At 28.9% G+C, this 26,465-nt stretch overlaps 3 protein-coding genes across 10 annotated transcripts; 1 reads left to right on the top strand and 2 right to left on the bottom strand.

The window, feature by feature from the left end:
* Window positions 1-1,622: 1,622 nt before the first annotated feature.
* On the bottom strand, window positions 1,623-9,046 carry LOC126833207 (B-box type zinc finger protein ncl-1-like). Of its 3 annotated transcripts, none has more exons than XM_050564388.1 (14): window positions 8,508-8,707; window positions 7,145-7,245; window positions 5,931-6,066; window positions 5,680-5,862; window positions 5,461-5,607; window positions 4,932-5,165; window positions 4,556-4,656; window positions 4,284-4,488; window positions 3,858-4,185; window positions 3,672-3,782; window positions 3,331-3,548; window positions 2,901-3,264; window positions 2,586-2,818; window positions 1,623-1,920 (listed from the first exon to the last, which is right to left on the bottom strand). In XM_050564388.1, exons 2-14 carry the CDS (start codon window positions 7,228-7,230, stop codon window positions 1,822-1,824), a joined length of 2,445 nt encoding a protein of 814 aa, XP_050420345.1. In that variant the 5' UTR covers window positions 7,231-7,245; window positions 8,508-8,707; the 3' UTR covers window positions 1,623-1,821. The 3 variants fall into 3 exon arrangements, with proteins under 3 accessions (XP_050420345.1, XP_050420346.1, XP_050420344.1); XM_050564389.1 differs by having other exon boundaries at window positions 8,545-8,707; XM_050564387.1 differs by lacking the exon at window positions 8,508-8,707 and adding an exon at window positions 8,883-9,046 and having other exon boundaries at window positions 1,624-1,920.
* LOC126833206 (GATOR complex protein MIOS) lies at window positions 8,802-20,551 on the top strand. Of its 5 annotated transcripts, none has more exons than XM_050564385.1 (17): window positions 8,802-9,015; window positions 10,585-10,721; window positions 10,789-10,989; window positions 11,062-11,337; window positions 11,432-11,624; window positions 11,766-11,956; window positions 12,028-12,212; window positions 12,673-12,806; window positions 12,873-12,968; window positions 13,408-13,631; window positions 14,047-14,177; window positions 14,259-14,397; window positions 14,461-14,602; window positions 14,662-14,887; window positions 15,014-15,246; window positions 16,816-16,934; window positions 20,198-20,551. In XM_050564385.1, the coding sequence occupies exons 2-16, from the start codon at window positions 10,664-10,666 to the stop codon at window positions 16,895-16,897; spliced, it is 2,511 nt and encodes an 836-aa protein (XP_050420342.1). In that variant the 5' UTR covers window positions 8,802-9,015; window positions 10,585-10,663; the 3' UTR covers window positions 16,898-16,934; window positions 20,198-20,551. The 5 variants fall into 5 exon arrangements, with proteins under 5 accessions (XP_050420342.1, XP_050420341.1, XP_050420340.1 ...); XM_050564384.1 differs by lacking the exon at window positions 8,802-9,015 and adding an exon at window positions 9,444-9,583; XM_050564383.1 differs by lacking the exon at window positions 8,802-9,015 and adding an exon at window positions 9,659-10,392 and having other exon boundaries at window positions 10,466-10,721.
* LOC126833205 (E3 ubiquitin-protein ligase HECW2-like) lies at window positions 17,273-25,794 on the bottom strand. 2 transcript variants are annotated; one of them, XM_050564380.1, is made up of 13 exons: window positions 25,359-25,794; window positions 22,611-22,718; window positions 21,357-22,007; window positions 21,153-21,288; window positions 20,825-20,993; window positions 20,548-20,733; window positions 20,109-20,464; window positions 19,846-20,040; window positions 19,244-19,612; window positions 18,985-19,180; window positions 18,710-18,908; window positions 17,617-17,815; window positions 17,273-17,493 (listed from the first exon to the last, which is right to left on the bottom strand). In XM_050564380.1, exons 2-13 carry the CDS (start codon window positions 22,702-22,704, stop codon window positions 17,382-17,384), a joined length of 2,862 nt encoding a protein of 953 aa, XP_050420337.1. In that variant the 5' UTR covers window positions 22,705-22,718; window positions 25,359-25,794; the 3' UTR covers window positions 17,273-17,381. The 2 variants fall into 2 exon arrangements, with proteins under 2 accessions (XP_050420337.1, XP_050420336.1); XM_050564379.1 differs by lacking the exon at window positions 25,359-25,794 and adding an exon at window positions 24,621-24,855.
* Window positions 25,795-26,465: the final 671 nt, after the last annotated feature.

The following is a 26,465-nucleotide window of genomic DNA, read 5'->3' as shown; positions in this document are numbered from 1 at the left end:
TAATTATTATTATACATAATTCATAAAATATAAATGATGAAGGAAAAATTATTTTGAAAAACGCTTTCCAATGAATATTCCACAGATAACAGTAGGCAGAGAAAGGTAGAGATTTTAGTCATTTTTTACATCAATCACAAATTGTAACAATATTATTATTACACAAAATGCGTGTCTAGTGTAAAATTTCAATTATGTCATCGAGAGATATTCCTAATTTTTTTTACTTCAAAATAACAACTTATAATATGGATTTTAAACGTTATAAGTATAAACACATAATAGATATAGTAAAAAAAAATCTTGACAAGCGATTTTGTTTTATGTTTTAATATTAAGAGTCCACAAGGATGTTTGTTTAGACACTGATTTTGTTTGTTGCTTTTTATCTATAGATTTTAAATAAATAAACAATTTTTATCTAGAGTAAACAATCAAATTTTATTGCATCTTAAGAATATAATAAAATAATAACTTTATACAGATATAAATAATTCGGTAAATAAAACTATTCCCTTAAGTTTTTTTTTTAAATAAAAGAAAAAGTAACAAAAATATCACTATTTTTTTTTTTAACGCTTCAGTCTTCTTAAATATTTACAATAAAATGAAAAATACAAAAAGATAACATTATTACATCTTTTACATAAAAGGTAATTTAGTAAACGCTTTAACAACAAAATGATAAAATTAATAAATGAGGCAATTAGAAATATTTAACAACGTTTTTTGATTTGTTTTATAAACAATATTTTATGGTTCTTGGACCCAATTTTGATAAAAAACTATTAACATTTGTTTAAGTCATGACATGAAAATTTATTTAAATTAGCTAGTTTTGCAATTGAATAATTATAGCGTAATACAAGTATGTTAAAACTAATTTTTTTTTTTTACTATTGAACTAAGTCTTAAGAAAAAATCATAAGATTTAAATACATATTGAATTTTTTTTAAACAAATCAAAAAACAATAAAATAATATGTTTGTTTGACAGCCGTGGAACGTTTAAGTTTGAGCGTTTAAAAATACTGAAAATGTATAATAATAATAACTAAAAAAAAAAAAATGTATATAAAATTAAATACATAACAATATTTTAGAACTGAATAATAATCAATATAACGAAATAATATCTAATATTGCAATTGCGTATGTGAACACCATTGATATATATATATATATATATATATATATACCCATAAAACAAAATGTGCACTGATTATATAATATATATATATATATTCCCTGTAGCAGTACATTATGACTTATGCATATATAAATATAATTTATATGTATATTATACACATAGCATTTTCTCGACCTAGACTAATTTGACTAAAATGTTCACTAGATTGTTTAAAACGAGGTAAACGTCCAATATAACATAAACAAAAATTGGTTTATGAAAAGACAAAAAAAAAAAGATTACAAGACATTTTTAATTAATAAATACGAGACTTTTAAATTAAATGAAAACAACTCGTAAATTAATATATTATTATACTTTTTTTTTTAATAAATAGGAACTAAAATTACTCTTTTTCTTATTGAGGAAATAAATTAATATTATAATTATGATAATAATAATTAATAATAGTAATATAATAATAAAAAAAAAGGAAAATAAAAAAAAGTCAGTAAAATGTCAGTATACTTAAAAAATAAAATAAATTTGTTAAATCTAGAAAAACAAAAAAAAAATGCACTTCGAGCAGTCTCAAAAATTAATTAACTATAAAATAAAATTGAAGAAAAAATTAAGTTAACAAAATACGTTTTTGGGGAAAAAAGATAATATAGATTAGCTTTGTATTCGAATCAGACAGTAGCATTCAATACGAGAACATGATGATTGTTTTTAGCCAACGTAACAATATGGCCTCCGGTTGTAATTTTTAAACCGCAACAACGGGATACCTAAAACAGAACAGAATTATTTGTTAGTAATTATTGATTAACAATTTGTTTTTTTTTTTTAAACAAACACAACAATTGTCACTATAACAATAAATATTACACAGTTTGTGTAAATATAAAGTTGGGTTGAAATCTTGATAAAACATTTTTAATTAAACAAGTTATTTTAAATACAATTTTCAATTATACATAAACTTTAAAATTATTCGAGATAAAGGTCAGCTCTCATATGATAAAATGTTTTACATTTTAATTTAAAAAAAAAAATTACTATTCTGCTATTATTTACTAGAATATAGCTTTTATATTAAAAGTTAGAATTTATAATTATACAAGCTGTCTCGACCCGGCGTTGCCCGTGTATTAGAATAGACACACAATCAGCTGATCGGATCACTGTATCCTTGTGGTATGAAAAACCATAGAGATGTGTTGATAACTATTGATAATCATAATTAATCATTCTAATGTTCTATCGGATCAAATTCTGAATCTAAACCTTTCTCGAATCAACTTAATCGCGCACACAAAATTTCATAAATATCTGTCCAGCCGTTTAGGAGTTAGCATATTTACACACAGACAGAAGAAATTTATACATAAAGATTTAAATAAAAATGTTTTAAACCTTATATTTTTTTCAAATACTATACATGATGACATACCTTTATGTAGGGACATTCCAAGTCCGTTATATGAGTTCCGTCATGAGCAAAGACGGCCACGTGGAAACGATTTCCATGAGAATCACCAACTAATATTTCTCCATTCTCGGATATATCTATACCATTTGGAAAACTAGTGATATATTCACCGCCAATTCGACGCAAGCATACACCCTCGTCGTTAAACACGACAATAGAGTGACCTTTAAAATCGCAGACGTAATAATCTTCATCTAAATAAAAAAAAATGTATCAATCATACAGCATTTTATATCAAATAAAACTTTTCTAAAAATTATTATTTTTATTTTTTACCTCTAACAATTATGTCCGAAGGTTCTTCCATATAAGAAGCACAATCAAACCACTTCATTATGCCGTTGTCTTCATTTACGTTCAAGACAAACACCGTGGGGTGTACACTATCGACTAAAGCAAGATGGCCGGTAGCAGTCACGGCGACTCCAGCGACAATCTCTATGAATTGGACTTGAATTTTTTTTATAAACTTGCCAGTCGGGTATTCAAATATCTGTACTCTAGATCTGTCTGAACCGCGATCGCATACGACTATTTGATTGTGATTTAAAAACACCACTTTTCTCGGATAAAACAAGTATCCGTCTTCTTTACCCTCCCTACCGAATTCAGTCTTGTATGTACCATCTTTTTCAAATACCTACACACACAAATTAATTAGATAACTTTATGTTTAATAGTTATTCATGCACGTTTAATATCTCACTTGAATACGATGGTTGTGAGTGTCGGCCACAACAATGTCTTCTGTAGGACTCAGACAGAAACCGTGAGGCGAATGAAACTGACCTAATCCGCTACCCATTTGACCAAATTTCGCTACAATATCCATGCTGGGTCTACTGGAATGGCGCTTTGGTCTAGAGGGTGGTGCCTTTTTTTCTTTACTGTACCAACTAGAATTTGTAGCCACTCCGTAAATATCTGGACAAAAACAAAATACCAATAAAATATTATAAAACGTCGATTGCGACATAGACTTAAATGATATTATCATTATTTAACTCTAGACAAGCCTTAGCAAGGTTGCTATAGTCAATATATTACCAGGAGACAAAGTAGTAGTGGGAGAACTCATGGAAGATGTACTGCCCATGGAAAACGGATCGAGACCAGGTTGATTCAACGCCAACGGACTCATCAAACTTTGAAGCATGTCTGGAACATCATTTTAAACGAAGTTAATTATTTCAAGTTCTTAGGACTACACAAAATGATAGAATAAATCCATACTATTGTTGTTGTTGATGCTCATATTATCGAGTTTAGCGAGAGCTTGTAGATTATTGAGAGCGAAATTATTATCAAAATTATTTTGAGTGTTCAACAAATCGCCCAGCGAATCTGGTGATGGCAGTGCCGGTAATATAGAATTGTCTTCAGAATTGAGGGAGCATAATCGAGCTAAATTTAAATCAAATATCTGCGATTCCGCCATAGGTGCCAACACTGGTGGCGGAAATGTACGGTCTGTTAAAAAATTAGTTCTAGGAGTCGGTGGAGAAATAGGTCCGACAGCGGCATTGATGTTTTGTTCGGTTTCGATCTGTCCAAAAAATGTCTAAAAAATAATAATAATAATAATACTTTGTTAGTATATATGTTCTTAATAATTTGATGGAAATTTTTGTATTTTATAACAGCTATAATTATACTTACCCGGCATTTATTTTCAAAACCGCCGACATCTGGCGAGAACAAAATTTTAGCATCAATATCTACATCAGGTATTTGGCTAAATAGCTGAAGCATTTGAGTAAATATCAATTTCTTCAGAGCCATGATTTCAGATTCACTTCCATTTTCCAATAGACGAGTAGCAAATTGTTGCACTCCACTGATATTATCAGTAATTTTTTTCACTCTAAATAACAAACAATAAATAAATAACATTATTAAAATAGATACTGAAAATAATATAATTTGTTTACTCTTCAAATTTATCCATTATCTTTAACTCTTGTTGTTTTTGAGCAGATTTAAGTTGTGCTAGGACATCATTTTTACACGTTTCCAGTATAGCTTTGAAACTCTGAAATAATATTTCAAAAATATATATTTAAATATTTTTATTATATCATGTAGCTGCTTAAAGAGACCTCGAAGGGCCACCATGAGATGGTTTCTTGATGAATAATAAGTATGGATAGCAAGTCCGTCGTCAGAGAGAGAGATGACAGGTTTTATACTAAATGACTTCTCGTCCAACAAACAGAGCTCATGACCGAGTGTCAAACTAGTGCCACACACTCGGCCACTCATTCTTCTCCTTGTTCATATTATATATAAATTAATAATTAGATTCACCTGAAAAGTTTCCTCAACGTTAGATTTTACGTGATCATGAGACGTTTGTAAGTTATCCAGTGCCTTTTCTAACGTAGCTGGTAATGTAGACACATTTTTCATTACGTTTTTGCTTTCGCGCACTAAATACTCCAGTTCAGTTCCATACTTTTTGTAAGCGTTCGAAAGACTGTCATAACTATGCTGGCATGTTCTGGGTGTGGGTATGTTAAGGCATTTGGTACATGCTAATTCCTGTATGTATATAACATAACAAATTACAATGAAAATCGTAAAACTAAATATTATAACATGATTTTGGAACCAGAACCAAAATACATCTATTTTTTTGGATTTGTAAACCATATTTCGGATTTACAAATAAACATAATTGCGGAATTTGTAACTTAAAAAAAAAAAAAAAAACAACCCAAAAATATTTTCCTTGCGCAGCCTTCAACAATAAGTTAACATAAGTAGGAAATTACACACACAATTAAGGCACAGCAAGAGGATTTTAAGGATAAATTTTATCGGTGAACATACTTACATTACATATGTTGCAATAATAAAGCATTTGTTCATTGTTATGTTTTTCACACAACACCATTTTATGAATAGCTGTTTTATCTTGTGCACTTTGGATCATATCTTCAATGGATACCATGTAATGATATTGGCCCGGAGTGACAAGCATCTGTTAACATTTTTTTGGTTGATTTAAAAAAATTAAATAATAATAATTATATTAGACGGAAAACAAATTTACCTTATGCATACTTTCACAGCTAGAACACAAAAAGTTGCAGCAGGTAATGCATTTATGTGTTGCTTCTTTGTTGTCTCTACATGATTTGCAAATGAGTTTATGATTTTTCAGCATTTCTATTTCCAGTATATCTCTTGTTACATAATCTTGTGGCAATGTCAGAGTACCTCTATTTAACTGAGTCTAAATATGAGAAGATAAAAACAAAGTAACTTTCGGGAATAAAAAAATGTAATTTTACAACTACTTACAGTAGTAGGTTGACTGCATACAGGACAAATAATATTGAGAACACTAAACATAGAATTGACATTTACAAGCTGCAATATACATTTCTCGCAAAATACATGTAAACAATTCAGAATTCTTGGACACATCAACTGGTTTCTGTAAATTAACAATAAAAAGCAAATTGTTAAATGCTTTACTCTACACAAATTATATTCTATAATATTCTTTCAACATAGAAAAACCAAAAAAAAAATATCATAAACCCTTTCCCCTAGAAGGGATAAAATTTTTCTCATTTATTTTATAATTCCAAGCAAATTTTTAGGGATTTAGTTCTGAAAGTTAGACCGAAGGTTAATCTAGAATAAAACTATAAAATACATAAAACATTTTAAAAATCTAATTAGATCTTTTTTTTTATTAAGGGAAAACCTAAAACAAGGGGTCAATTACACTTTGATCGTAGTCAATTTCCAGGCTGCTATGTGTGAGTGAATCAACAGTCAACAGGCGATGAAAATATTTTCATTATATTGTTTATTACAATATAAGGGTAACTATCGCAATACATTTTTATAGACAGACAATGAACCCTACCTAAGGTTAGGTTTAAATCACAAATGTGATTTAAAAATGGAAATGGGTTGCCCTGAATTCGGCCTGGTACAGCTCAACACAATTATAGTCTCCAATGTTCAAGGTCAAGCTCGGCCTGTACCAGATCCTAACCAATAAATAAGTAAACCTAAATTAATTTAAAGTCTAATCTATAATGTGTGTCTCAGTTAACAAGTCCAGATTGAGCTAATGGCTTTAAATTGGTAGGCTTCCCTTAGTTGTTATTCCTGGTCACCGCGCTATGGCAAATTGCATTGGTACCCAAACCGTTATATTAAGATTTTAAGTCTACCTCCGCATGTGATAACAGTTATAGAAATGACCAAAACTTTTAAATTTCAAATACAAAAACTTTTTTTCAAAATTTATTATAAAATTGACTTTTGGCTCACAAAAATAATGTTACCAAATTATTTGTGGTAAGAAGAAACAAAATTTACTATGGAGTTGTCGTTTACCTAATTTTTCTTTTTTTTACTTAGTGTTAAATTTTACTGTTAAATAAATGTTGTTTATTAATATACAATATGATTTGTTTTTATTTTACGTAATTTTCTTCCTAAATTTCCTAGCAATAAAAAATATTAAATTACCGTAAATAAAGAAATGAACTTACTTGCAAATTCCGCAAGTGTTAATTTCCAAGCCAAATTCTTCTTCAATCAAAAAATCATTACTCGAGTCCAACGATAAACTGTCCATGATGAATTCTGGTTCCTAAGATCAATTAATATTCATGTTGTATGACTTTTTATCATAATTAAAAATACATTGAATGAAACCTTTTTATTAAAATATATTTTTTTACTTATTAGCCTTTATTAGATATTATTAATGCACAACAATTATATAAATTAAAAAAAAATACAGAATAAATATGCCATTCAATAGTATTAAATTTAATGATTTAATACTTATGTTGTTTTAAATGGTTATTACCTCCAAGTTAAAATTTAAAAAAACGTTTTATAATTGTTGTACTACCATTGATTATAAATTATTATAGATTGCTCAATGTGATAAATGTAAGTTCTGGTTGCCAAGACGGGACAGGCGCTAGATCATTTTCACTGTAAGCGATATTACTGTCACTTGTCCAGTGTTGGCAACCAGAACTAAAAAGTCTCAGTCAGCAAACTATAGTAATTTATAATCGATTGTACTATATAATATAACATTGAACAACAACAAAATTATAAGTTTAGAATTGATGAAATAAGTTTTTTAATTCAGATAAAGGTATTGTATTATTATTCAATCACTATGCTAACTTCTTCCTATGTTGGTTTTGTAAGTTTTTCATTGAAAGCTATTTTACCATTTTTAAATATAATAATTCCAAAAAACGACCAATGTAACTGCACTACACTCCTTAATTCTCTTTTTCTTTTTTTTTTTATCATATATATTTATAAATTGAGTTTCGAGATTTAAATATTATTTACAATATCTATTTGTGCTGCAGATAATTTTCTTTAGTTATAAGAGATATAATGTACTTGCAATATAAAAACAGTACCTGAGTATAAATGTTAAAAATAATAAAACCATTACATTTTTAAATTGAATTATTAAAAAAAAAATTATAAATGAACTTTTAAATTTTTAACTATTGAACATATTGTCACATAACCTAACCTATCAGTTACTCATCAGTAACAGTTACAGGTCGAAAATGAAAAAACAATTAGTGCATTACAGAAATAATACCATTTAAAAAACATCTCTATCGAATTTAAACATACAATTTGTTCAATAATTATTTGATAGTTAGTATTTCACGGTAATATCATTGAGTACCTATAAATTGTACAATTTATACTCAATGGTAATATCCATAAAATAGTATATTTCAAGTTATCATGAAGATTTATTGGTAAAAGGAAATAAGAGTAATTCGCCTTTAAAAACCCAAAAACTAATTAGTAACTCTTAATACATATATACATATATTATTAGAAATAATATTGTTATTTTACCAAATTTATAGTTTTTTAAAGACAGGTAAATTATAACCTGAGGAAGAGGTGCAGTAGACGTTCAATATTGTGGAGACTTTCACAAATTTAACCATAAGGCACGAAATATTAATATTAAAAAAACATCAAATGTTATAATGAATGACGATTATTTCACATATTTCTATTTAAATATTTAATAGCACAGTAGTGGAAATTGAGAAATGGATAAAATCTCTTATCACGAAGCCTACAATATTTTTGCCTACATACATTACGAGACTCCTCCCTCCATGGGCTTTAGTAAAATTATTACTATGAAGTGAAACTAAAAACGAAATACGTCGCGTTGTTTTGTAGTTATAATAATTATTTCCTAGACAAATATTATCTTACCAAAGTGTGTTGAGAATAATTTTTCGTGAGAATATGTCGAATTAAACACAACGCGATGGAAAAAATGACTAGACGAAAAACGAATTGCTACATGCAATTTGCAAATAACGGGTAGAAAAGAAAAGGGGTCGAGGTGAGTGGCGACTGACGACAGCCATTTACGGTACATGTATTAATTTATAATACACCATAACCGCGGTAACATATTTACAGGAATCGGCCAAGGTTGCGGTTGGAAAATATTGGTTAAATTCCCAAGTTGAATATTGAAAAAAAAACAATAAGCCTTCTTAAATAAATTTACAACGGATCGAAACCCCGGATATTAAAACATAATTTAATATTAGAAAAAAATGAACGGTTTTATAAATTATAAATCACTTTTTTTTTGGAGGGGTTCATAACGAGTTGATAACCTTACATCACATAACCAAGGTATCTGAAGCTAGCGATGCTAATGATCTTTCAAAAACTGATAAAACCGCGCCTGCGCATCATTGAGTTTGCAGCTCCTTCCACCGTTTACGGCGTTTAGGTTAAACCTGTCAACATTCAACAGTTAACATATTGTGTTGACGCTTGACGGGCAGCTTAATTTGTTTTCTAAAATTCGGTTATGCGTAGTAACTTGTATTTTGTGATCCAAGTGTACACAATCCAGATCCATTGATATTTGATCATTCAATAATCTGTTCAATGGTGTAATTATTATTGTAACAATAATACTACGACTTCGGACTCTAAACTTGGGTCCAACTCACGATTAAAGATTATTATTATCTTTAATCGTGATCCAACCATAAGCATCCAACCTGAATAAATACATATTCATTTATTTATTTATTAATTAACTAATAGCTCTATAAACAAATACAAATCCATGTGGAACTTTATTCGTATTACTAATTACTATAATTGGTTATCTATTTTTTTTTGTAGAAGTTACAACTCTAACCTAAAATACGTCTTAACTCTTAATGTCGACCTCCCGAGTTCCAAATATTTTGCACATAAACATAACTAAATAAAACATTAATAACTTTATTAATTAATAACCTTTTTTTAACTAAAAATAGGCGACATATAAAGCGATGTAAGAGATGTAAAGCATGAACATATATATTATAAATATATATGCCGTAAAGTATACAAGTTGTATAATATAATAATACTAATTATTGGGTACTCTCTGCTCTCAAGGTGTATGATTTGCGTCTCAAACTAATCAGCTGTTTCCTAATAAATTGCACTCCATGTGAAAGCTTGTGTCAATAATAAGGACCGTGATAACAGTTGCCGATATTTTGAAAATGCCCTGGTGACGTCCCTGATCTGCTTAAATTTTTAATTTATATTTTATAATAAATGATTAACATTGGACAATGATCGTGAAATAGTAGCTGCGATTTTTATATTTGCAGTGTTATATATTAAATAAATTGTTTTTATTGTAAAACAACAAACATTTTTTTTACCAAATTCATGAACATACACTTGCGAAATTTTTTAAGTATGAACAACTAATATTCTACACATCAACATGTTTGTTTCTCGGTAAATCTATACAATTTTAAACCTTACAGGACGACCCACGTATAGATATGTCTATAGTTCTGAAAGGGCCACACACTTTATAAACTTATAATATTAGCATTACCTACAGATGAACTTTGAACATGTAAATTTTAATTTTCATGTGCAGTGGGGAAATTTCAAAATTAGAAATACAATGGTCACCCATACATGAAAATAAGTTTATTACTTGGGGACCTGATGTACGTATGTATGAAGTAAGTTCAACTATTTCGGAAAGTCCCAAAAACAATGATGTTCCTAAAGGTAAATCCTAGTAGTTATATAACAAACAAAATATTTTAACCAAGTTGTCCTCGATGTTCTTTTAAAGGTATAACATTATCGTCAAGTACCGTAGCAAACTTATTAGCTACTAGTACAAATCACAGATATGTTAAATGTGTTGATATATATCCGAAACCTGATTCGGAAATTATGCTTGCGATTGGGCATGCAAATGGAAAAGTAACATTTTGTACATTTGGATTAGCTAATATTAATAACACACTAGCTGGGCTTGAATTAGGACCAAGTAAAATATATTTATATGTCCCTATTTATATTATAAACATATTTGTAATAACAAAATAAATCTTAATTATAGGTTCCCGTTTTGCTCGACAGTGTAACAGCATATCTTGGAATCCAGTAAATTATAATTTGCTGGCTTGCGGTTTGGATAAACATCGTTCTGATCAATGTGTTCAAATCTGGGACGTGGAAAAGAGTCCGTTGATTAACGCTGATCTGTCAGCAGCAAGACCATTCTTTGAGTATGGAATGGGAGAAACGGCTCATTCGTTAGCATGGTTCAATACTTCACCTCATGTATTAGCTGTTAGTTGTAATAACAAGCAAATTCGATGTGTAGACATAAGAGGTAATCAAAAAAGACTACTAAAATAAAATAAAAATAGATTTTAACCAAATTAACCTAATCTGATAATTGAATAAATTAATAAATTTATTCTTAGATGCATCTAGATCTACAAATACGGTACAAACGAGAGCAGTATACGGTATCGATATAGCAGTGTATAATAATAATCATATCGTTTCATACAATGACAACAGTATTGTTTTGTGGGATTCGAGGCATTTAGAAAAACCCGTTGTTACATTGACACAAAGCAAGAGTATCATTAAGGTACAGTGGTGCCCAACTAGGTAAATGACTTAGTATTGTTGAAAATATGCAAAATATTTTCTAAATTATGTTTAAAAAACATTGTGTAATCCAGGTTGAAAACCTATTGTATGTACGCAAGTATTAAAAATATTTATACTTTTTGTTTGTCTTTTTGTTAGGCATAATTTATTAGGGTCATTACAAAAAGATACTATGGCTATAAGTTTGCACGACATGCAGCAAAGTATGGAAGAAGCTGAACCTTCGGCTCTGGAGAGAACTGTACATCCTGGACAAGGCAATATACACTTAGCATCTTTTTCATGGCATCCCGTTCACGAAAACCGGCTGTTAGCTATTTCTCAAACAGGTGTTGTTCTATAAATTTGTCTTCGTAGGTAATTCATGTTATTATAATTTATTTTTGTATACATTTTTTAGGTATTTTAAATGATTACTGGGTATTTGAGAGGATGACATTGAATTGGTCTACTACGTCAAATATTGTATGGACTTACGGGCAAAATAATCTTAAATTTATAAGTGACAAAGATTTGGTTTACTCATCGTTTGAAGATGTTGCGATCGCAATTAAAATGCGTGCATTTTCTCAGTATGGAATCAAAGTAATGCCGTGTTATTTATTGAAACATTTATTTTCCTTAATGATATTCTAACGTAATTTAATATTAGATCTTTTTGTTATCAAACTATACAATCTTAACAATTGAAGTATATAAATCTGTTGTGAAATGTGACATTTAGAAATGTTTATTCTGTTTAGACCTCCCCACCCCCAAAAATGACCCCTCCAAGCCTCTACAAAAACTCAGCTACCAAGTTTAACATTGTTAAAACAATTTTCTTTGTTAATATAAAAAGGAGCTTCAGAGCCTAAGAAAATGTAAAAAAAAATTGCACATACTTAAATCCATCTTTAGTAATCCCACTGTTATAAACGTAAATTATTAATAAAAAATAACAATAATTAGTATTAAATTGTAATTGAAAAATAATAACCCTTGAAATTGTAGCAACTCTTGTTCATTGTTGAGCTATTAGTTAAAAATTTTAAAAAATGTATAGGATTTTGCTGAAAATGCTAAGCTTGTGGACGATCCTGTGATAAAAAATGTTTGGTCTTGGTTGGATTTAAATAGAAGAGTTACAAAAGCTGGCCTTGTGCCGACAACACCAGATGTACCATTTCCGGGTATAAAGTAGGTTTTTTTTATAAATAATACATAAAATAGTGATACATTGTTTAACATGATACATGCAAATAGAACTGTTTTAGGTGTAGATTCTACAGCAACAACACTCAAATCGGAACTTAAACATGTTCAGTGGGTCGACATACAAGGAACAGTGAAAACTTATAGGTAAATTTATCATAGTTTTAAAATCATATTTACGGTGAGATAAAATAAAATAATTAATATAGGGTGGTCTCAAAAAAATACAGGTAGGAAAACTTTGTGTAGGCTTGTTTTGAATGTATTGGCTTATTTACATTTAAATTATATTTATACCATATTATATATAAAAAAGATAGGTCTAATTCTTAGCTGTTTTTATTTTTACATTATCAATGCAATCAAAGTACGAATAGAAAGTTGTAATTCCTTGCAAGTCTTATTCTTGGTTTTTTAAAGACTTGCAAACAATTTCTGAATAAGATTTGCAAGGAATTACAACTTTCTGTTCATACTTTGATTGCATTAATAATAAATAAACAACTAAGAATTAAACCTATCTTTTTTATTTAATATTTATATATGTTTAACTTTTATTTCATCAAAATGAAATGCAATTTTCCAGGAGTTTAGCAAGAGATCATGCGCTGTATTTGTGTGATTGGGGTTTTGATCGTACTAATGGTTCACATATATCTGCTGTACTTAGGAAATTAGAAAACGAGAATTCGTATACGAGAGCTGCTTCAATAGCAATATTTAACTTAAGAATGCGTGACGCAATCGAAACATTAAATAAAGGTGCCAGTCAACAACCTCATCTGAGTATGATTGCAATGGCGTTATCAGGTATTTTTTAATGAGCTCTTATAGTATATTATAATAAAAGGACATGGGGCAATTTTTTGTAACAAATATAATATATATCTTCTTGAAAACTGTTACACTTATAGTTAAAGGAATGTAGGAATGTACAAGAATACACTTAATGGATTGTAAAAGATTGTATAAAATCTACACAATTCCCCTATTATTATTAGTTTCCCTTATAATGCCTACTCTTCTATTACGGTGTTTTCACTGCTTATCAAATTATGCATTTTTTTTTTCAAGTATGAATGATAATAGTTTGCTTAATAAGCCTTTTTGGTACCAGTCTGACTAGTCAAATGTATCAAATTATTCTTAATAGAAATATAGTATTGGAAAAGTTTTGTTACACAAATAGTTACAGTAAAAAATTTTGTTACAATGGTTATTATAGGCTATAGTCCGGATAAGTACAGTATGTGGCGAGAATTGTGCTCCAAAACCAGAGAAAAATTAACAGATCCTTATTTAAGAGCAGCTTTTGCATTTTTAACGTCTGATTCAGATTCACACGATACAGTTTTGGTAATAATTAGTAATAAAAATAAGGCTTATAACAAGAAAAATGACAACAATACTTAAATAAATAAATGTGTTTTTTTTTAGAACGAAGTCGGAATTCCATTAGAGGATAGAATTGCATTTGCTTGTATTTTTCTGTCAGATCAAAAATTAATAGAATACATAAACTTAATTACAGACAAACTCTTGGATCAAGGCAATTTGTCTGCTATATTTTTAATAGGTATGCATTAATTAATAAAATAAAAAAATTGTATTGATTTTTAACAAAATAAAAACTCATTAGGATCGTCTCCAGAACTAGTTCCTTTACTACAACGTTATTTGGATAATACCGGAGATATACAGACTGCAAGTATTTTAGTACTGAAAACGATTCCTAGCGAAATCGTACATGAACACCCAGCCATGATGAACTGGATAAACAGGTAAAGTTTTTCAACAATTTTTGGGTCATCAAATGGCTAAGACATACTCGTGTATTTAGTTATAGGGAAATATTGGATCAATGGCGTATGTGGCATATTCGAGCAAAGTTTGATATCGCTTTAAAAGCTGTAAAACCTCCTCCACAAAATGTGTTTTTATCATGTAATTACTGTGGTAAAAATATTTGTCCGACGGCTGAGGAGAGGGAGAAAGACTCAGAAAAAGAAATAAAAGTACAAAGAATGAAAGACCAAGGCATTGAAAATGGATCCAACAGCTTGAAAGTACTTTTATTTTATTTTTTTTACAGAACCAGCTCACAAAATTTAGTTTAGAAATAAAAAATGTTTCTGAAACTGCCCATTTCAAATTTTTAAATAAACTTTATATTAACTTATATGAACTCTCAGTTTACAGCTTGTCCCAATTGTCAAAGTCCTTTGCCACGATGTGCATTGTGTTTAGCACATTTAGGCACAGCCAGCGCCAAAATTCCAACCAGAAAAACCTCCAGCAAACAATTGCCAACAAATAGTGCGTACATGGTGAACGGACAAAGTGTTAATAATTTTTCATATTGGTTTTCATGGTGTCCCACGTGTAATCACGGTGGTCATTCAAATCACATAACCGACTGGTTCAGGTACTTGAATTTTGTTATTACAATGTATTTTTGACTTTACGTTAATGAGTAAGATTCTATAGACTATTTTTAATTTAACCCTGATGAAAAATAAACAAAAAAGTTTAACTAGGAAATCCAGATTTTAGTCCCAGCCTCGAATTATAATTTATTATAATGGGTCATTGCGCGTGAAATCACCTAATGCGTGTGCAACTATACTTAAAAATGTTTGAAATTTTTATCATACATTCTTTATAGTCTCCCTGCGGGTGGGGGTTAGAATACACCTGCGGTAGTCCATGCTAGTCGTAAAAGGCGACCAAACAATGGGCAGCAGCGTTGTTTGTATCAAGTATAGATTTATCTTTACGCTCTTCTAGTAATATAAAAAGTACTAATCATTAACCCAAAGAAACAAATCTGGGGAATATGAAGAAGCTATTAGCTCTAGCAAGTTATGAAGAAATGAAAAGACTAGCAGATAAAAGAGAAGATTGGTTGAAGCGACTAGGGCGAAGCCTTTAGACAATAAAAAAGCACTAGCTTATAGTGTTTACTGGGAAATACGGCATTCTTTATAGGTCCTTAACAAAAAAAATTTTTTTGGACCTAAGTAGGTCCATTTTTAAAAAAAATATATAAAACACCTCATGTTCCCGACTGTAATTTAACCGCTAATAGTGGTATAGACATGAGACCTGCTCAGTTAAAATTCTAATTAAGTGTACTTTAACCATACTTAAAGAAAATATTTTTTTTTTTTAACCTTGGAAATTTTTTTAATTTTTTAATTTTTCAAAAACTTAGGGTCAGAGTTAAAAATTAAAAACAAATATTTTTTTTATATAAAATTTAAGTTATGTTCTTATGACCCATATCATCTTTGAACCAATTACCAAGTTTTTTTTTTGCTATTATTTACGGCTTCAAACATGGGTATATTGCTGAAAACTACGTACTAATTACCAAACTTTTTCCAGATGTTTTATTCACTTATAAGTAAGTATTGCATAATTTTCGTTCAGTCACATTGGTGTTGTGGGTCATTAAATTAGGTAGTTTTCAGCGAAATACACATGTTTGAAGCCGTAAATTAATAGCAAAAAAAAACTTAATTGGTTCAAAGATGATATCGATCATAAGAACATAACTTAAATTTTATATAAAAAAAATATTTGTTTTTAATTTTTAACTTTTTGTCCCCAAAAAGTTTTTGAAAAATTTTAAAAAAAATTTCCAAGGTTGATAAAAAAAAATATATATATTTTCTTAAAATATGGTTATAGTACACTTAATTAGAATTTCAACTGTGCAGGTTTCATGTCTATACCACTATCGGCGGTTAAATTACAGAGTCGGGAACATATGGTGTTATTGGATAATTTTTTTTTTTAAATAGATCTACCTAGGTCCAAAAAAAAATCCACTAGTTAATTAACAACTATTATGGTTATTATGGTTAGATATTTTTTTATGAAACATGTTTTGCGACACCAGCACATAGTGCTTTTATAAAACCACTCCCTCCATTAGTTCTTGACATAATTATATATATTTTTTTTATTAATAACTAACAAATATTTTTAGGAATCATTTAGAATGTCCGGTGGCGGACTGTGTCTGTAGATGTTACTCCTTGGATTCTACGAGTCGCTATTGTTCATTATAACATCAATTCTCTTAAATTGTTATTTATATATGTATTCGTAAGTAAAAATAAATTATAAATAAAAAATATTGAGGTTTATTTTTATATATATATATATATATATATATATATATATATATCAAGAAGTAAGATAATTAGTCGATCTTAAACAGAATAACAAGAAAATAAATAAATAAATTTGGGAGTATTATAACCATATCCTGTCAGTATATCAGACTATACTTACAAACGTTTTTAAGATATGGTTTACAATTCAATAAAAAAAAAAAAATTGTGTTGCGTAATAAATAATAAATAATTTTTGTTTAAATATTAAATGTACAATAATATAATAATTTTTTCTCCCTAAGGTTTTTAAATATAAAACAACAAAAAAAAAATTCATAAAAATGTTCAATAATAATTAGTTGTGGTCTATAAATCGTAATTACTACGTTTTTTTTTAGACAAAACATGGCTATAAAATATAATTAAAAATCTAGGATTACTCCATTCCAAATGTGTTGCTCTCATCTATTGCCAACAAGAGTTTTTCACTAAGTATATCTTGAGTGGTGTAAGGTGGTAGATCGAGACGATTGAAACATGTATGTGCCCTAATAATAAAAAATTAAAAATGTGTTTTAAATTTTAACATACCAAACCAACCAATCGGAGAGTACTCAAATAATTTTGAAATATTAAGCAGAAAACTACACTTAGTATATAATTATACATACCTTGGTAAGCTATTAGTTTTTCCCCATTTCTCGATGCAAAATTTTCTAGGTCCAGTAGATCCACGAAGTGCTGAAAATCCTTCATAGGGTATACTGGACGTACCAGTAACAAACTGAAGAAGCCTCAATCTTTGTTCGTTGGTAAATTGTTCAATAGAAGACCAAAACCATCGAATAATTGTATGTCCATCGTGATAACCTAAAATAAAATATAAATAATATAATTAAATTATAAAATGAACTAAGGCAGATAACATAGAAACGCAAGAAATCTACAATTTATAACTTATTACACTTAGCCACATTTTTTATATATTTTTTTCTGAATTCTGTTTCGTGTGTTACATTTTTAAGTTAAATCAGTTAAATCAACTTTTTAAGTTCTAAGGGCAATTTAAGCATTTTAAACTCTTACGAATACTTTTGGAGTTAATAGCAATTGAAGGCAGAAGCACAGAATACTACAATCAGAATAGACACTGATAAAAAATTACACGGGCAGCATATGCCGCCGCAAAATCAGTCAGCCATATTCTCGGAGAACAATCAGTATATATATATACATATGTAGTTATTTTAAATAAGTTTTTGTTCTTTGTTCCAAAAAATATTTTATTTATATACATTTACTTACTAACTGACATTCTAAATGAAAAATTATTTAATTTTACTATTTAAATAAAATTATGCAGAGTTGAAATTGAAAATATATTTATCTATAATTTGTTATTATTTGTGTGTTAAAAAAATGTGTACTTGAAAACGACAATTGGATAATGTTTGCTTATAAAACTACAATTCAGTTAATTACTTAATTTTTTTTTTTTTAATAAATTTTAATATTTATTTACATTTTTATTTAAATACATTTTTTTTTTATGTAAATGCCCAGGGGTTAATGCTATTATTCTCTGCAACCACTACACAGCCATACTTCCCCTCCAACTTATTTCTTTTAAGTGCTAAAAAGTTATAATTGGCCAGTAATTTTTGTTTCAACAGGCTAATCTTTATTAAATATGTATTTACAAGACACTATTTAAATGTAAAAAGTTGATCAAATTATAAAAAACCATATGCATTCACTAATTACCTGATCTATACTCAGTATTATTTCTCCAGTCGGTTAAATCAATTTCAACAGTTCCCGCAATGACTAGTTCTAACTCTTGTGCATCGAAGACCGACACTAATCGAGGTTCGACAACATCATAAAATCCTTGGACTAGAGCTTCAGTTTGTTCGGTAACACCACGTTCCAATCGCCATTTAACTATTTTGTCAATGTACTCCTGTAAAAATACAAAAATTGAATATTATATTATAACCATAACATTTTAATATAAAATCCTATCACTAATAAATTACTTTTTTATTTTTCTCCGTAACAAAAATTCGTTGACCACCAGGTTTTAATTCTTTCTCTACAGTTTGTCCAAATACTTCTTCAGTAACCGAAAATGTCAGGTCTAACATTTCCCCCGATATGTCTCTCTCTTGTATCCAACACAACGATTGGTGAAACTCTCGATCGACTGACTCCAAATCGCTTAAACTCATTGGTCTAGAAGCATATTTTATACAAATAAATAACGCTATTTTATAAAAATGGATGTGGTATTCTTACAATTTTAAAAGAGTCTTGTAAAATGGTCGAGTGAAAAAGGCATCTAATAAGTACTGATGTACTAATGCTAAACCTAAAACTCGCCCACTAAACCTAAACCAGTCTTCTTTGTTGTTGACAAACGCCGCCGACATTGGCGATATTTGAACAGTATAAGTATCGTTAGCCGAATATTCAAATAGGCCGTAATAAGGGTTGAACAACTCTCTGGATATTAGGAAAAAGAACTCTCTGGACGGTCCGCCATAATCGAGTCCTTCTTCGTTATCAAACTGTGCAGATAATTTACATTTTTGCAAATCCTTTTTGGGCATGCTCATTATTTTGTTATAGGCATCTTGCAAAAGATGATCTCGCCGTACATCGATTCTACAAAACATATCCAGTAAATTAACAACTAATGATTAGTATTGTGATTTCTCATATTATTATGAATTACTTTTAATGCAACCCATGTTATTAATAAAAAACAAATGAACCTCTAAAAAATGCATGGTAAACCATTTTATTTATAGTGTTTGGTGCAACACAGAGTTACCAAAAATGCTATACATGCAACCTTTTCTATTTTAATTAATGTTAACTATTTTTAATCTTCTTACTTAAGTTTTCCCGGTCCTTGTCCGTATCCTTTGGTTTCCAATTTCTTGTAAAAGTTCCTAAGTTTGGCTTCGAAATCTCTTTTGAACGGAGGAACAGTTCTATTTGCTCTGTTCATAATGGGTGATTGTTGAGGCGATATCCTAATATCTCTTACTCGAACTGGTACATAACTCATTATTTCATTCTCAAAAAGACTAAAATTACAATAAAAAAAAATTATAATACAGTTTAATACAACAAATGCATCAATATGATCTCTTACCTCAATAAAATTGTGAGTTCTAGTTCGTTTCCAAACGTATCCAAAGCTGGAGTACCATCGATCCTAATTTGATTAATTTTATCTTTTAGGTTTTTATCCAAAGAAAATTGTGGATACCGCTCGGCTAATATTTCCAATATATTCGGTTGACGGATAAAAGCGACAACTTTTTCATTATATGCTGTGGGTATATCAATCGAGTCGTTTAGCATGTTATCAATGTGTGTAACTGTCGGACGAGGCGGAGGTATTGGTGGTTCCTGAGACGTAGAAGGCATCAGTACAGAGAAGTCATTTAGCGGCAATCGTGGATCAATGAACGTCGTTATCTTTGTAGCTTGATTTATAAAAAATACCTATTAAGAAAAAAAAAAACGGTTTTTATTTGTTTGAACAGCAATAATCGATGGACAATTTAAAATATATGTTATTTTCTTACCTTTCCAGCTGCATCTGTTTTAGAAGCCCAGCCTCTTGGAAGCGGAACTCTAGTATTAGCAAACAAATTCAGCAAATTCACCAAATCACTATGACTTTGATACCGTTGAAACAACGAAGGGTGATTACGTATTTTAGGTACTATATATTTTAGGGTTGACGAGCTATTATACAGCGCTAAAGCCCTCTTAAAAAAATTTAATAAAAAAAAAGTAATTTAGCTTTAAACTAATAAGTTTTAATTTTAAATAAAAAATTTAAGTTTTCCTAATACTGACCTGATTTTGTTGTAACAAAGTCGAGAATTCAATTTTAGTAATAAATTGTAAAGCTATATTCCCGTGATCTCTAAATTTCGTTTTTAATGTATCTAAACGTAAGGAATCGGCTCTTGATAAAGTCATGGGTTCAGATTCTTGGGATATAGTTCTCCGTATACTTTGGTATCTATAAGAAAATTAAATTTTAAAATCAATTTTTAATATAATATCTAACGTTATTTCAATAGCCAACACAATTAATATATAATCATTCGTATACTAAAAAACACCAACTCATCATTCTTTGTACGTTTATCATTATATTTACAACATTTTAAGAAATTACCTTCTGTCCAGCTGCTGTCTCTGTTGGTAGTAATGCATATCACAATTTTGTTTCGAAGGTCTATGCCAAGTTGTCGTCCGATTTAGATGATCAATATAGAATATTCTACCGTGACTGTCCATTCTAGCTTCCCAATCTAAATAACCAATTGTGACATTCTACATGTATTTCATGAATATAGAATATACAATAAATGTATGTTACCTGGCGGGAGCGTTGTATCTTTCCTGCTTTCCGTTCTTTTTGGCCTCCTGTTTTCATCGGTTAACATCATAAATCTCGAATGTTCCCTAGTGTCATTTGAAAGAGTTTTTTGAACAGAACATTTCATATTAACATGATCGCCTGCTCTACTTGAAGCCCTCGTTAGAGGTCTATGAGTTTGCCACTCAATAACAGGGGAAACGCTAGTGAAATCGGGACTGTTTATTAAATCTTTAGGTTTTAACTGACGTAAGGTATCCAACGAGATATTGGTGGTCGTCGGAACGGCCCAAGTTCTTTCCAAAGGTTTATGTTTGTAGGTACGTGGCGGAAGAGGAGGTGGTGGTGGAGAATCTGGAACAGGAGTATCCAACCATATTTTTAAGTAATCGTTGTTTTCTGCGACTGGAGTTTTTGAATCAACATATTGCACGTGTACATCTGCTTTTGTTTCAAGAACTTTGGCTTCACACTGTGGCAATTTTTCTGAATTATCGGTTGACTCAGTACAATCGTCACAAACTTTCAGCTGTTTTGCATCCTCGTTACTGTTGGCTGCTAATTTGTACACAGAGTCAAGATCGACTGGCTGTGACTCAGCCAGACAAGACAAGCCGCTACAGTAACGGAAGCAAAAGAATTTTCCATATCCTATAAAATGAAATACTGTTGTTATTTTCCTTTATTTTATTATTCTAGGAAATATTAAACTATAATATAAGAACATTAATAAACGCAATTTTTTTTTACTTATATTATAAATGAATACAGAGTAAACTATGAGTATTATATTTGGAAGAAATATAATTGAAAAACAATTTAAAGAAACTTAAGTTGAACAATATTGGACTAAAAACAGAAAATCCCTCGACTGTCTATTAAAAGGTCCGATTACTAAGCTTATTACTTGTTTATTTTAAATACGCAATAAAATAATATTCAAATATTTCTGTATCGAATAAAATATACATAAAAATTAAGGACCTAAAATCTTGGTACAAGCTATGTCGTTTCCTAAAATTTGTTTAGTCTTTTTCAATTACATGTTCTTCAAATATAACATTTACGACCAATCTTAATTTCTTGTGTATTTAAAAACAAAGTATTTAATTAAAATGAAAATGTATATATGTATATATATATATATATATATGATAAAATTAAGCAATCAACTAAAATTTACAAATGTATTTCAGTTATTAATTCAAAATTGTTTACAGCATTTTATATAAATTAAAAAATGTATATACATACCTTCATTCATGGATGGGCAGTGAGGGAAATCAACTAGCCACATCGTACTCCCTTTGGACACTCCATTAGAAGCTCCATTGACGACACAGGTCATAACATTATTCTCATCTAGATTAACACATAATGACACATGAATATGACGAATTAAGGAAAAAATAACGGGAAAATAACCATACACAATTTTATTTTGTAATATGTTATTAAAATGTAATGAAAAATAATATTACATTAACTCATTTCAAACAAATATTTTGTTCAACGTCAGCTATTTTAAGTGTATAATGATATCCAGTTTAAATTCAATTAGAGCTACCTCTTTAAGATATCATTGTCATCAATTTTTAAATTAACTGATGAAAATTACATCAACAAAAAACAAATTTAATTTTGATAGTGTATATTATCAAATAACAAAATAGGAAAATCTCTAGCAACACTTGTGGATATTATAAAATAGGTAAATATGATATTATCAAATTATTTAAACTGTATCTTTATATATGCTAGCCTACGCTACAACTCCTACCATAATTTTAACATAATTTTCATTTGAAAATGGTTAATTTGTAGTGGCCATCTTTTCTCTCTCAGCCCAGTGAATCAAAAGAATGAAGAACACTATTATACAATATTAATAATAAAATAAAACTTGACTCTTAAAGTTGCTACGCTTTAATATGTAGAGAAAAATGGAAGAATTTAGTTTAAAATAAATATGGCTAACTATCTTTTTGTATAACTATGAAAACAATTTTAAATAACTATTATAGGCTGATAAAAATATACTAACAAAACTACATCAATGTGAAGATACTATCATTATGAATAGATACCATCAAATCATAGGTCATATTTATTGAGATTATCTATCTCCAGCTATCTATTCAAAAAAACAATTACACTTCGGACTTAAAAGTATACAGGACTAATAGTTATTTTATAACAATACATATCAAATTATAAAAAAATTTATAATTTAACCATGTATATGGCAATTTTATATTGTCTTAATTATACATAGAGAGATTGGGACTAAAATGTGTAATTTATGTACAAATAGGATTTCAGTGAAAAATATTTCATTTATCAAAGGAAATATTTTAAATATAATGAGTGATAAGTAGTATCTATCTGTGTACCTACAGACTGGCGTCATACTGCATTTTTATATTAAAAAAAAAAAATAGAGACATTAAAAAAACTCAAATGGAATGAATTTATTATATAACTTAACGATAATGAAAACATTGAAATCGACAGCGAAATCAAAGTAGAATGTTATGATATGTTTTCATTTATGCAACAAATTAATAAGGTTGAGCGTTATTAATTGATATTGTTTCATGCGTAAAACAATTGAGAATCTAAGAAAACTGAATACAACTACGAAATTGTATAATAAATCATAAAACTAAGAATCAATTGGTATGGAAAATGTATACCTTCTAGTTAATAAATACTCGCTTCCTGTATTAAGAAATTTGACGAGAAAAACCCAAAGTTCTGGTTTCTAATATTTTAGTAAAAATGTTATCAGTTGTTTTTTGTCATGATTAATAAGAACAAAACGCATCTATTATAAATGTCAAATGTTAATGTGTGTTCAACGTACAATAAAATACATATTTTGCAAGCGGCGCAACCCGGGATTCGTCTTCAGAGACTGGTTACCTTGAAGAAAAATATACCATTTGTTAAAGGAATTTTTCAAATATTCAAAAAAGGACATGCATCTGGCATATTTCGGAGAGTTACAACCCCCACCCTTTTGGTTGCCAGACACTATTGCATATAATAATAATAAGTATAAATATAACAAGTTATTATCAATGTTACATCCGCTATACAAAAAATATACCTAGCAAACTCTAATCCAATTAAGCATAGGATATTATGAAAAATAAAATGTTCTTGCGCAATCATAAAGAAAAAAAATTATGCTTAACACATAGGTCTTGTGTATACACGTATTGGAATAATCCTATAATGTACAATAATTATCAAACGTACCTTATAAGTATCACCGAAGAGCTTCAATAAATGATACGACCAATTGCTTTAGAAAATTGCTAAAAACACTGACCGGAAATGAACGGCGACTGCTAATTCCGCAGAAAAAGATTTAATAGGGTTTTAAAACACACGCTCACACAAACCGAGAGGAAAATAATACATAAAAGCAGTGCCATGCCCTTAGAACGGATATATATGACCATTTGCCAATGAATGAAGTGAATAGATGAATGAAACGGAAACCCCCCGCCTACCGACCCCACTCTCACTTCCGGTACATAACCCAAAATTACTATGGGCCACGAAAACATGAATGAACGCACGACTACCAACCTAAACGCGACCTTCATTATTTTATAGAAAATGTTTTCTATTTTTTTTGCCAACATAACGAAATTGAACATTAGTACTAAGCCATTGACAATAAATATGTGAATGTAAAATTTTTTACGTACATTCAGATGTATATATATATATATATATATATATATATATATATATATATATATATATATATTTACATTGTATTTATACAAGGTAGACATTAATACTGTTACAGTAAAAATCTATACAACTCTTTTATAGAATTTAATTTTTTTATTTAAGATCAAATCGTTCAATTAATACTTAAAACCATTAAAAATTAACAACTATTTTTTTTTAAGTACAATATGTGAGGCGAGTGCGAGTTTTTTTATTTTGAGCGTATAGATAAAAATTACACAGTACACGTACTTGATTTATACAGGCCGATCCAGTCGTCATTTTCATCAGTGACACTTTTATTTTTTAAAATATTCCAAACAACCTTGATTGATAGTCTTAAAACATTATTCGAAATGTGAGCTTTGACGAGAGAATATTTCACATAATTATTTTTCACTTTTGAATTAAGGTAAAATGGTTCCCTTGAATTTGTTTGATTTGTACCATCTTCGGTAAATGTTGGCAGCTTATAAATTAAATTATTAATGTTTGTCCTTAGAGTAACACTTCCTGTTGACTGTGTTATAGAAATATTAGAAGTATGAGTTTTTGGTAAAATTTCCTTTGACGTTCGCAAAATATGTGAAGCCAGATTACAAAAATTAAATGATAAAATCAGAATAACACACTCTTTAAAAAATTTTAAATTACTATAATTTTACTAATAAAAATAAATAATCGAATGCCGATAAATAATCTATAAGTTATACTAAGCAAATCATTATTAAAAATATAATAAAATAAACATTAAGTAGGAAAAATATTATATTTGAAACGGATTAGTTGACTTTTAAAGATTATTTTATAATTATATTATTAATTATATACGATTAGGTTTTCACTTTTTCTAAGTTTGTTATAATAATTATTAATTAATATCTATTCAGTTAATGATTATGATAGTTGACAGATAATATTTATATCAAAGAGTTTCCTATACCATCTAATCTGTGCTTTTACCACGGTATAGATATAGGAAATGTGATTTTTATTAAGGTGATAAGATAACATTCGTCTATTGATAAGAAATGAACTAAATACCACGGTCTTATAAGACCGTGCTAAATACTAATAAGAAAAATTTGTGTAATTTTATCCAAGTTTCAACGGCTGTATAAAAAGTAACTTATTTTATTAGTTATATTTCATGAGATTATTCGATGGGTTCTAAATAATTTTAAATCTTGTGTTAATATTCTGATAAGTATGTGTGTTCATTGTATGTGTAAGTAATAATTTTTTCTTTTGTTGCTCATTTATATACCTAATTATGAATTATTACTTGAATTACAATAATAGTAATTGTTGTGAATTTTTTGTATAATTAGGTTAGAATGAATACTGATTGTAAGAACT

This window comes from Adelges cooleyi, unplaced genomic scaffold (genome assembly GCF_023614345.1).
Source record: "Adelges cooleyi isolate 19-005CV unplaced genomic scaffold, UGA_ACOO_1.1 ACOO_flye_CR_arks_rails_tigmint_CR_PRNA_2, whole genome shotgun sequence".
Taxonomy (NCBI): Eukaryota; Metazoa; Arthropoda; class Insecta; order Hemiptera; family Adelgidae; genus Adelges; species Adelges cooleyi.
The sequence above is the reverse complement of the archived record's forward strand: the minus strand, read 5'-3'. Positions and strand labels throughout refer to the sequence as shown.

What these genes read in the sequence shown, in the direction of transcription:
- LOC126833207 (XM_050564387.1), bottom strand. Translation starts at nt 7,230, where the DNA reads ATGGACAGTTTATCGTTGGACTCGAGTAATGATTTTTTGATTGAAGAA. An exon ending in ACGTTGAGGAAACTTTTCAG is followed by an intron (nt 4,657 to 4,931) that starts GTGAATCTAATT and finishes ATATTATTTCAG; the next exon opens with AGTTTCAAAGCTATACTGGA. An exon ending in ATAATGGATAAATTTGAAGA is followed by an intron (nt 4,489 to 4,555) that starts GTAAACAAATTA and finishes TTTGTTATTTAG; the next exon opens with AGTGAAAAAAATTACTGATA.
- LOC126833206 (XM_050564381.1), top strand. An exon ending in TGGGCTTGAATTAGGACCAA is followed by an intron (nt 10,990 to 11,061) that starts GTAAAATATATT and finishes TCTTAATTATAG; the next exon opens with GTTCCCGTTTTGCTCGACAG. An exon ending in GATTGCAATGGCGTTATCAG is followed by an intron (nt 13,632 to 14,046) that starts GTATTTTTTAAT and finishes TGGTTATTATAG; the next exon opens with GCTATAGTCCGGATAAGTAC.
- LOC126833205 (XM_050564380.1), bottom strand. Translation starts at nt 22,704, where the DNA reads ATGACCTGTGTCGTCAATGGAGCTTCTAATGGAGTGTCCAAAGGGAGT. An exon ending in TTACGGAGAAAAATAAAAAA is followed by an intron (nt 18,909 to 18,984) that starts GTAATTTATTAG and finishes GTATTTTTACAG; the next exon opens with GAGTACATTGACAAAATAGT. An exon ending in AAAACTAATAGCTTACCAAG is followed by an intron (nt 17,494 to 17,616) that starts GTATGTATAATT and finishes TTTTATTATTAG; the next exon opens with GGCACATACATGTTTCAATC.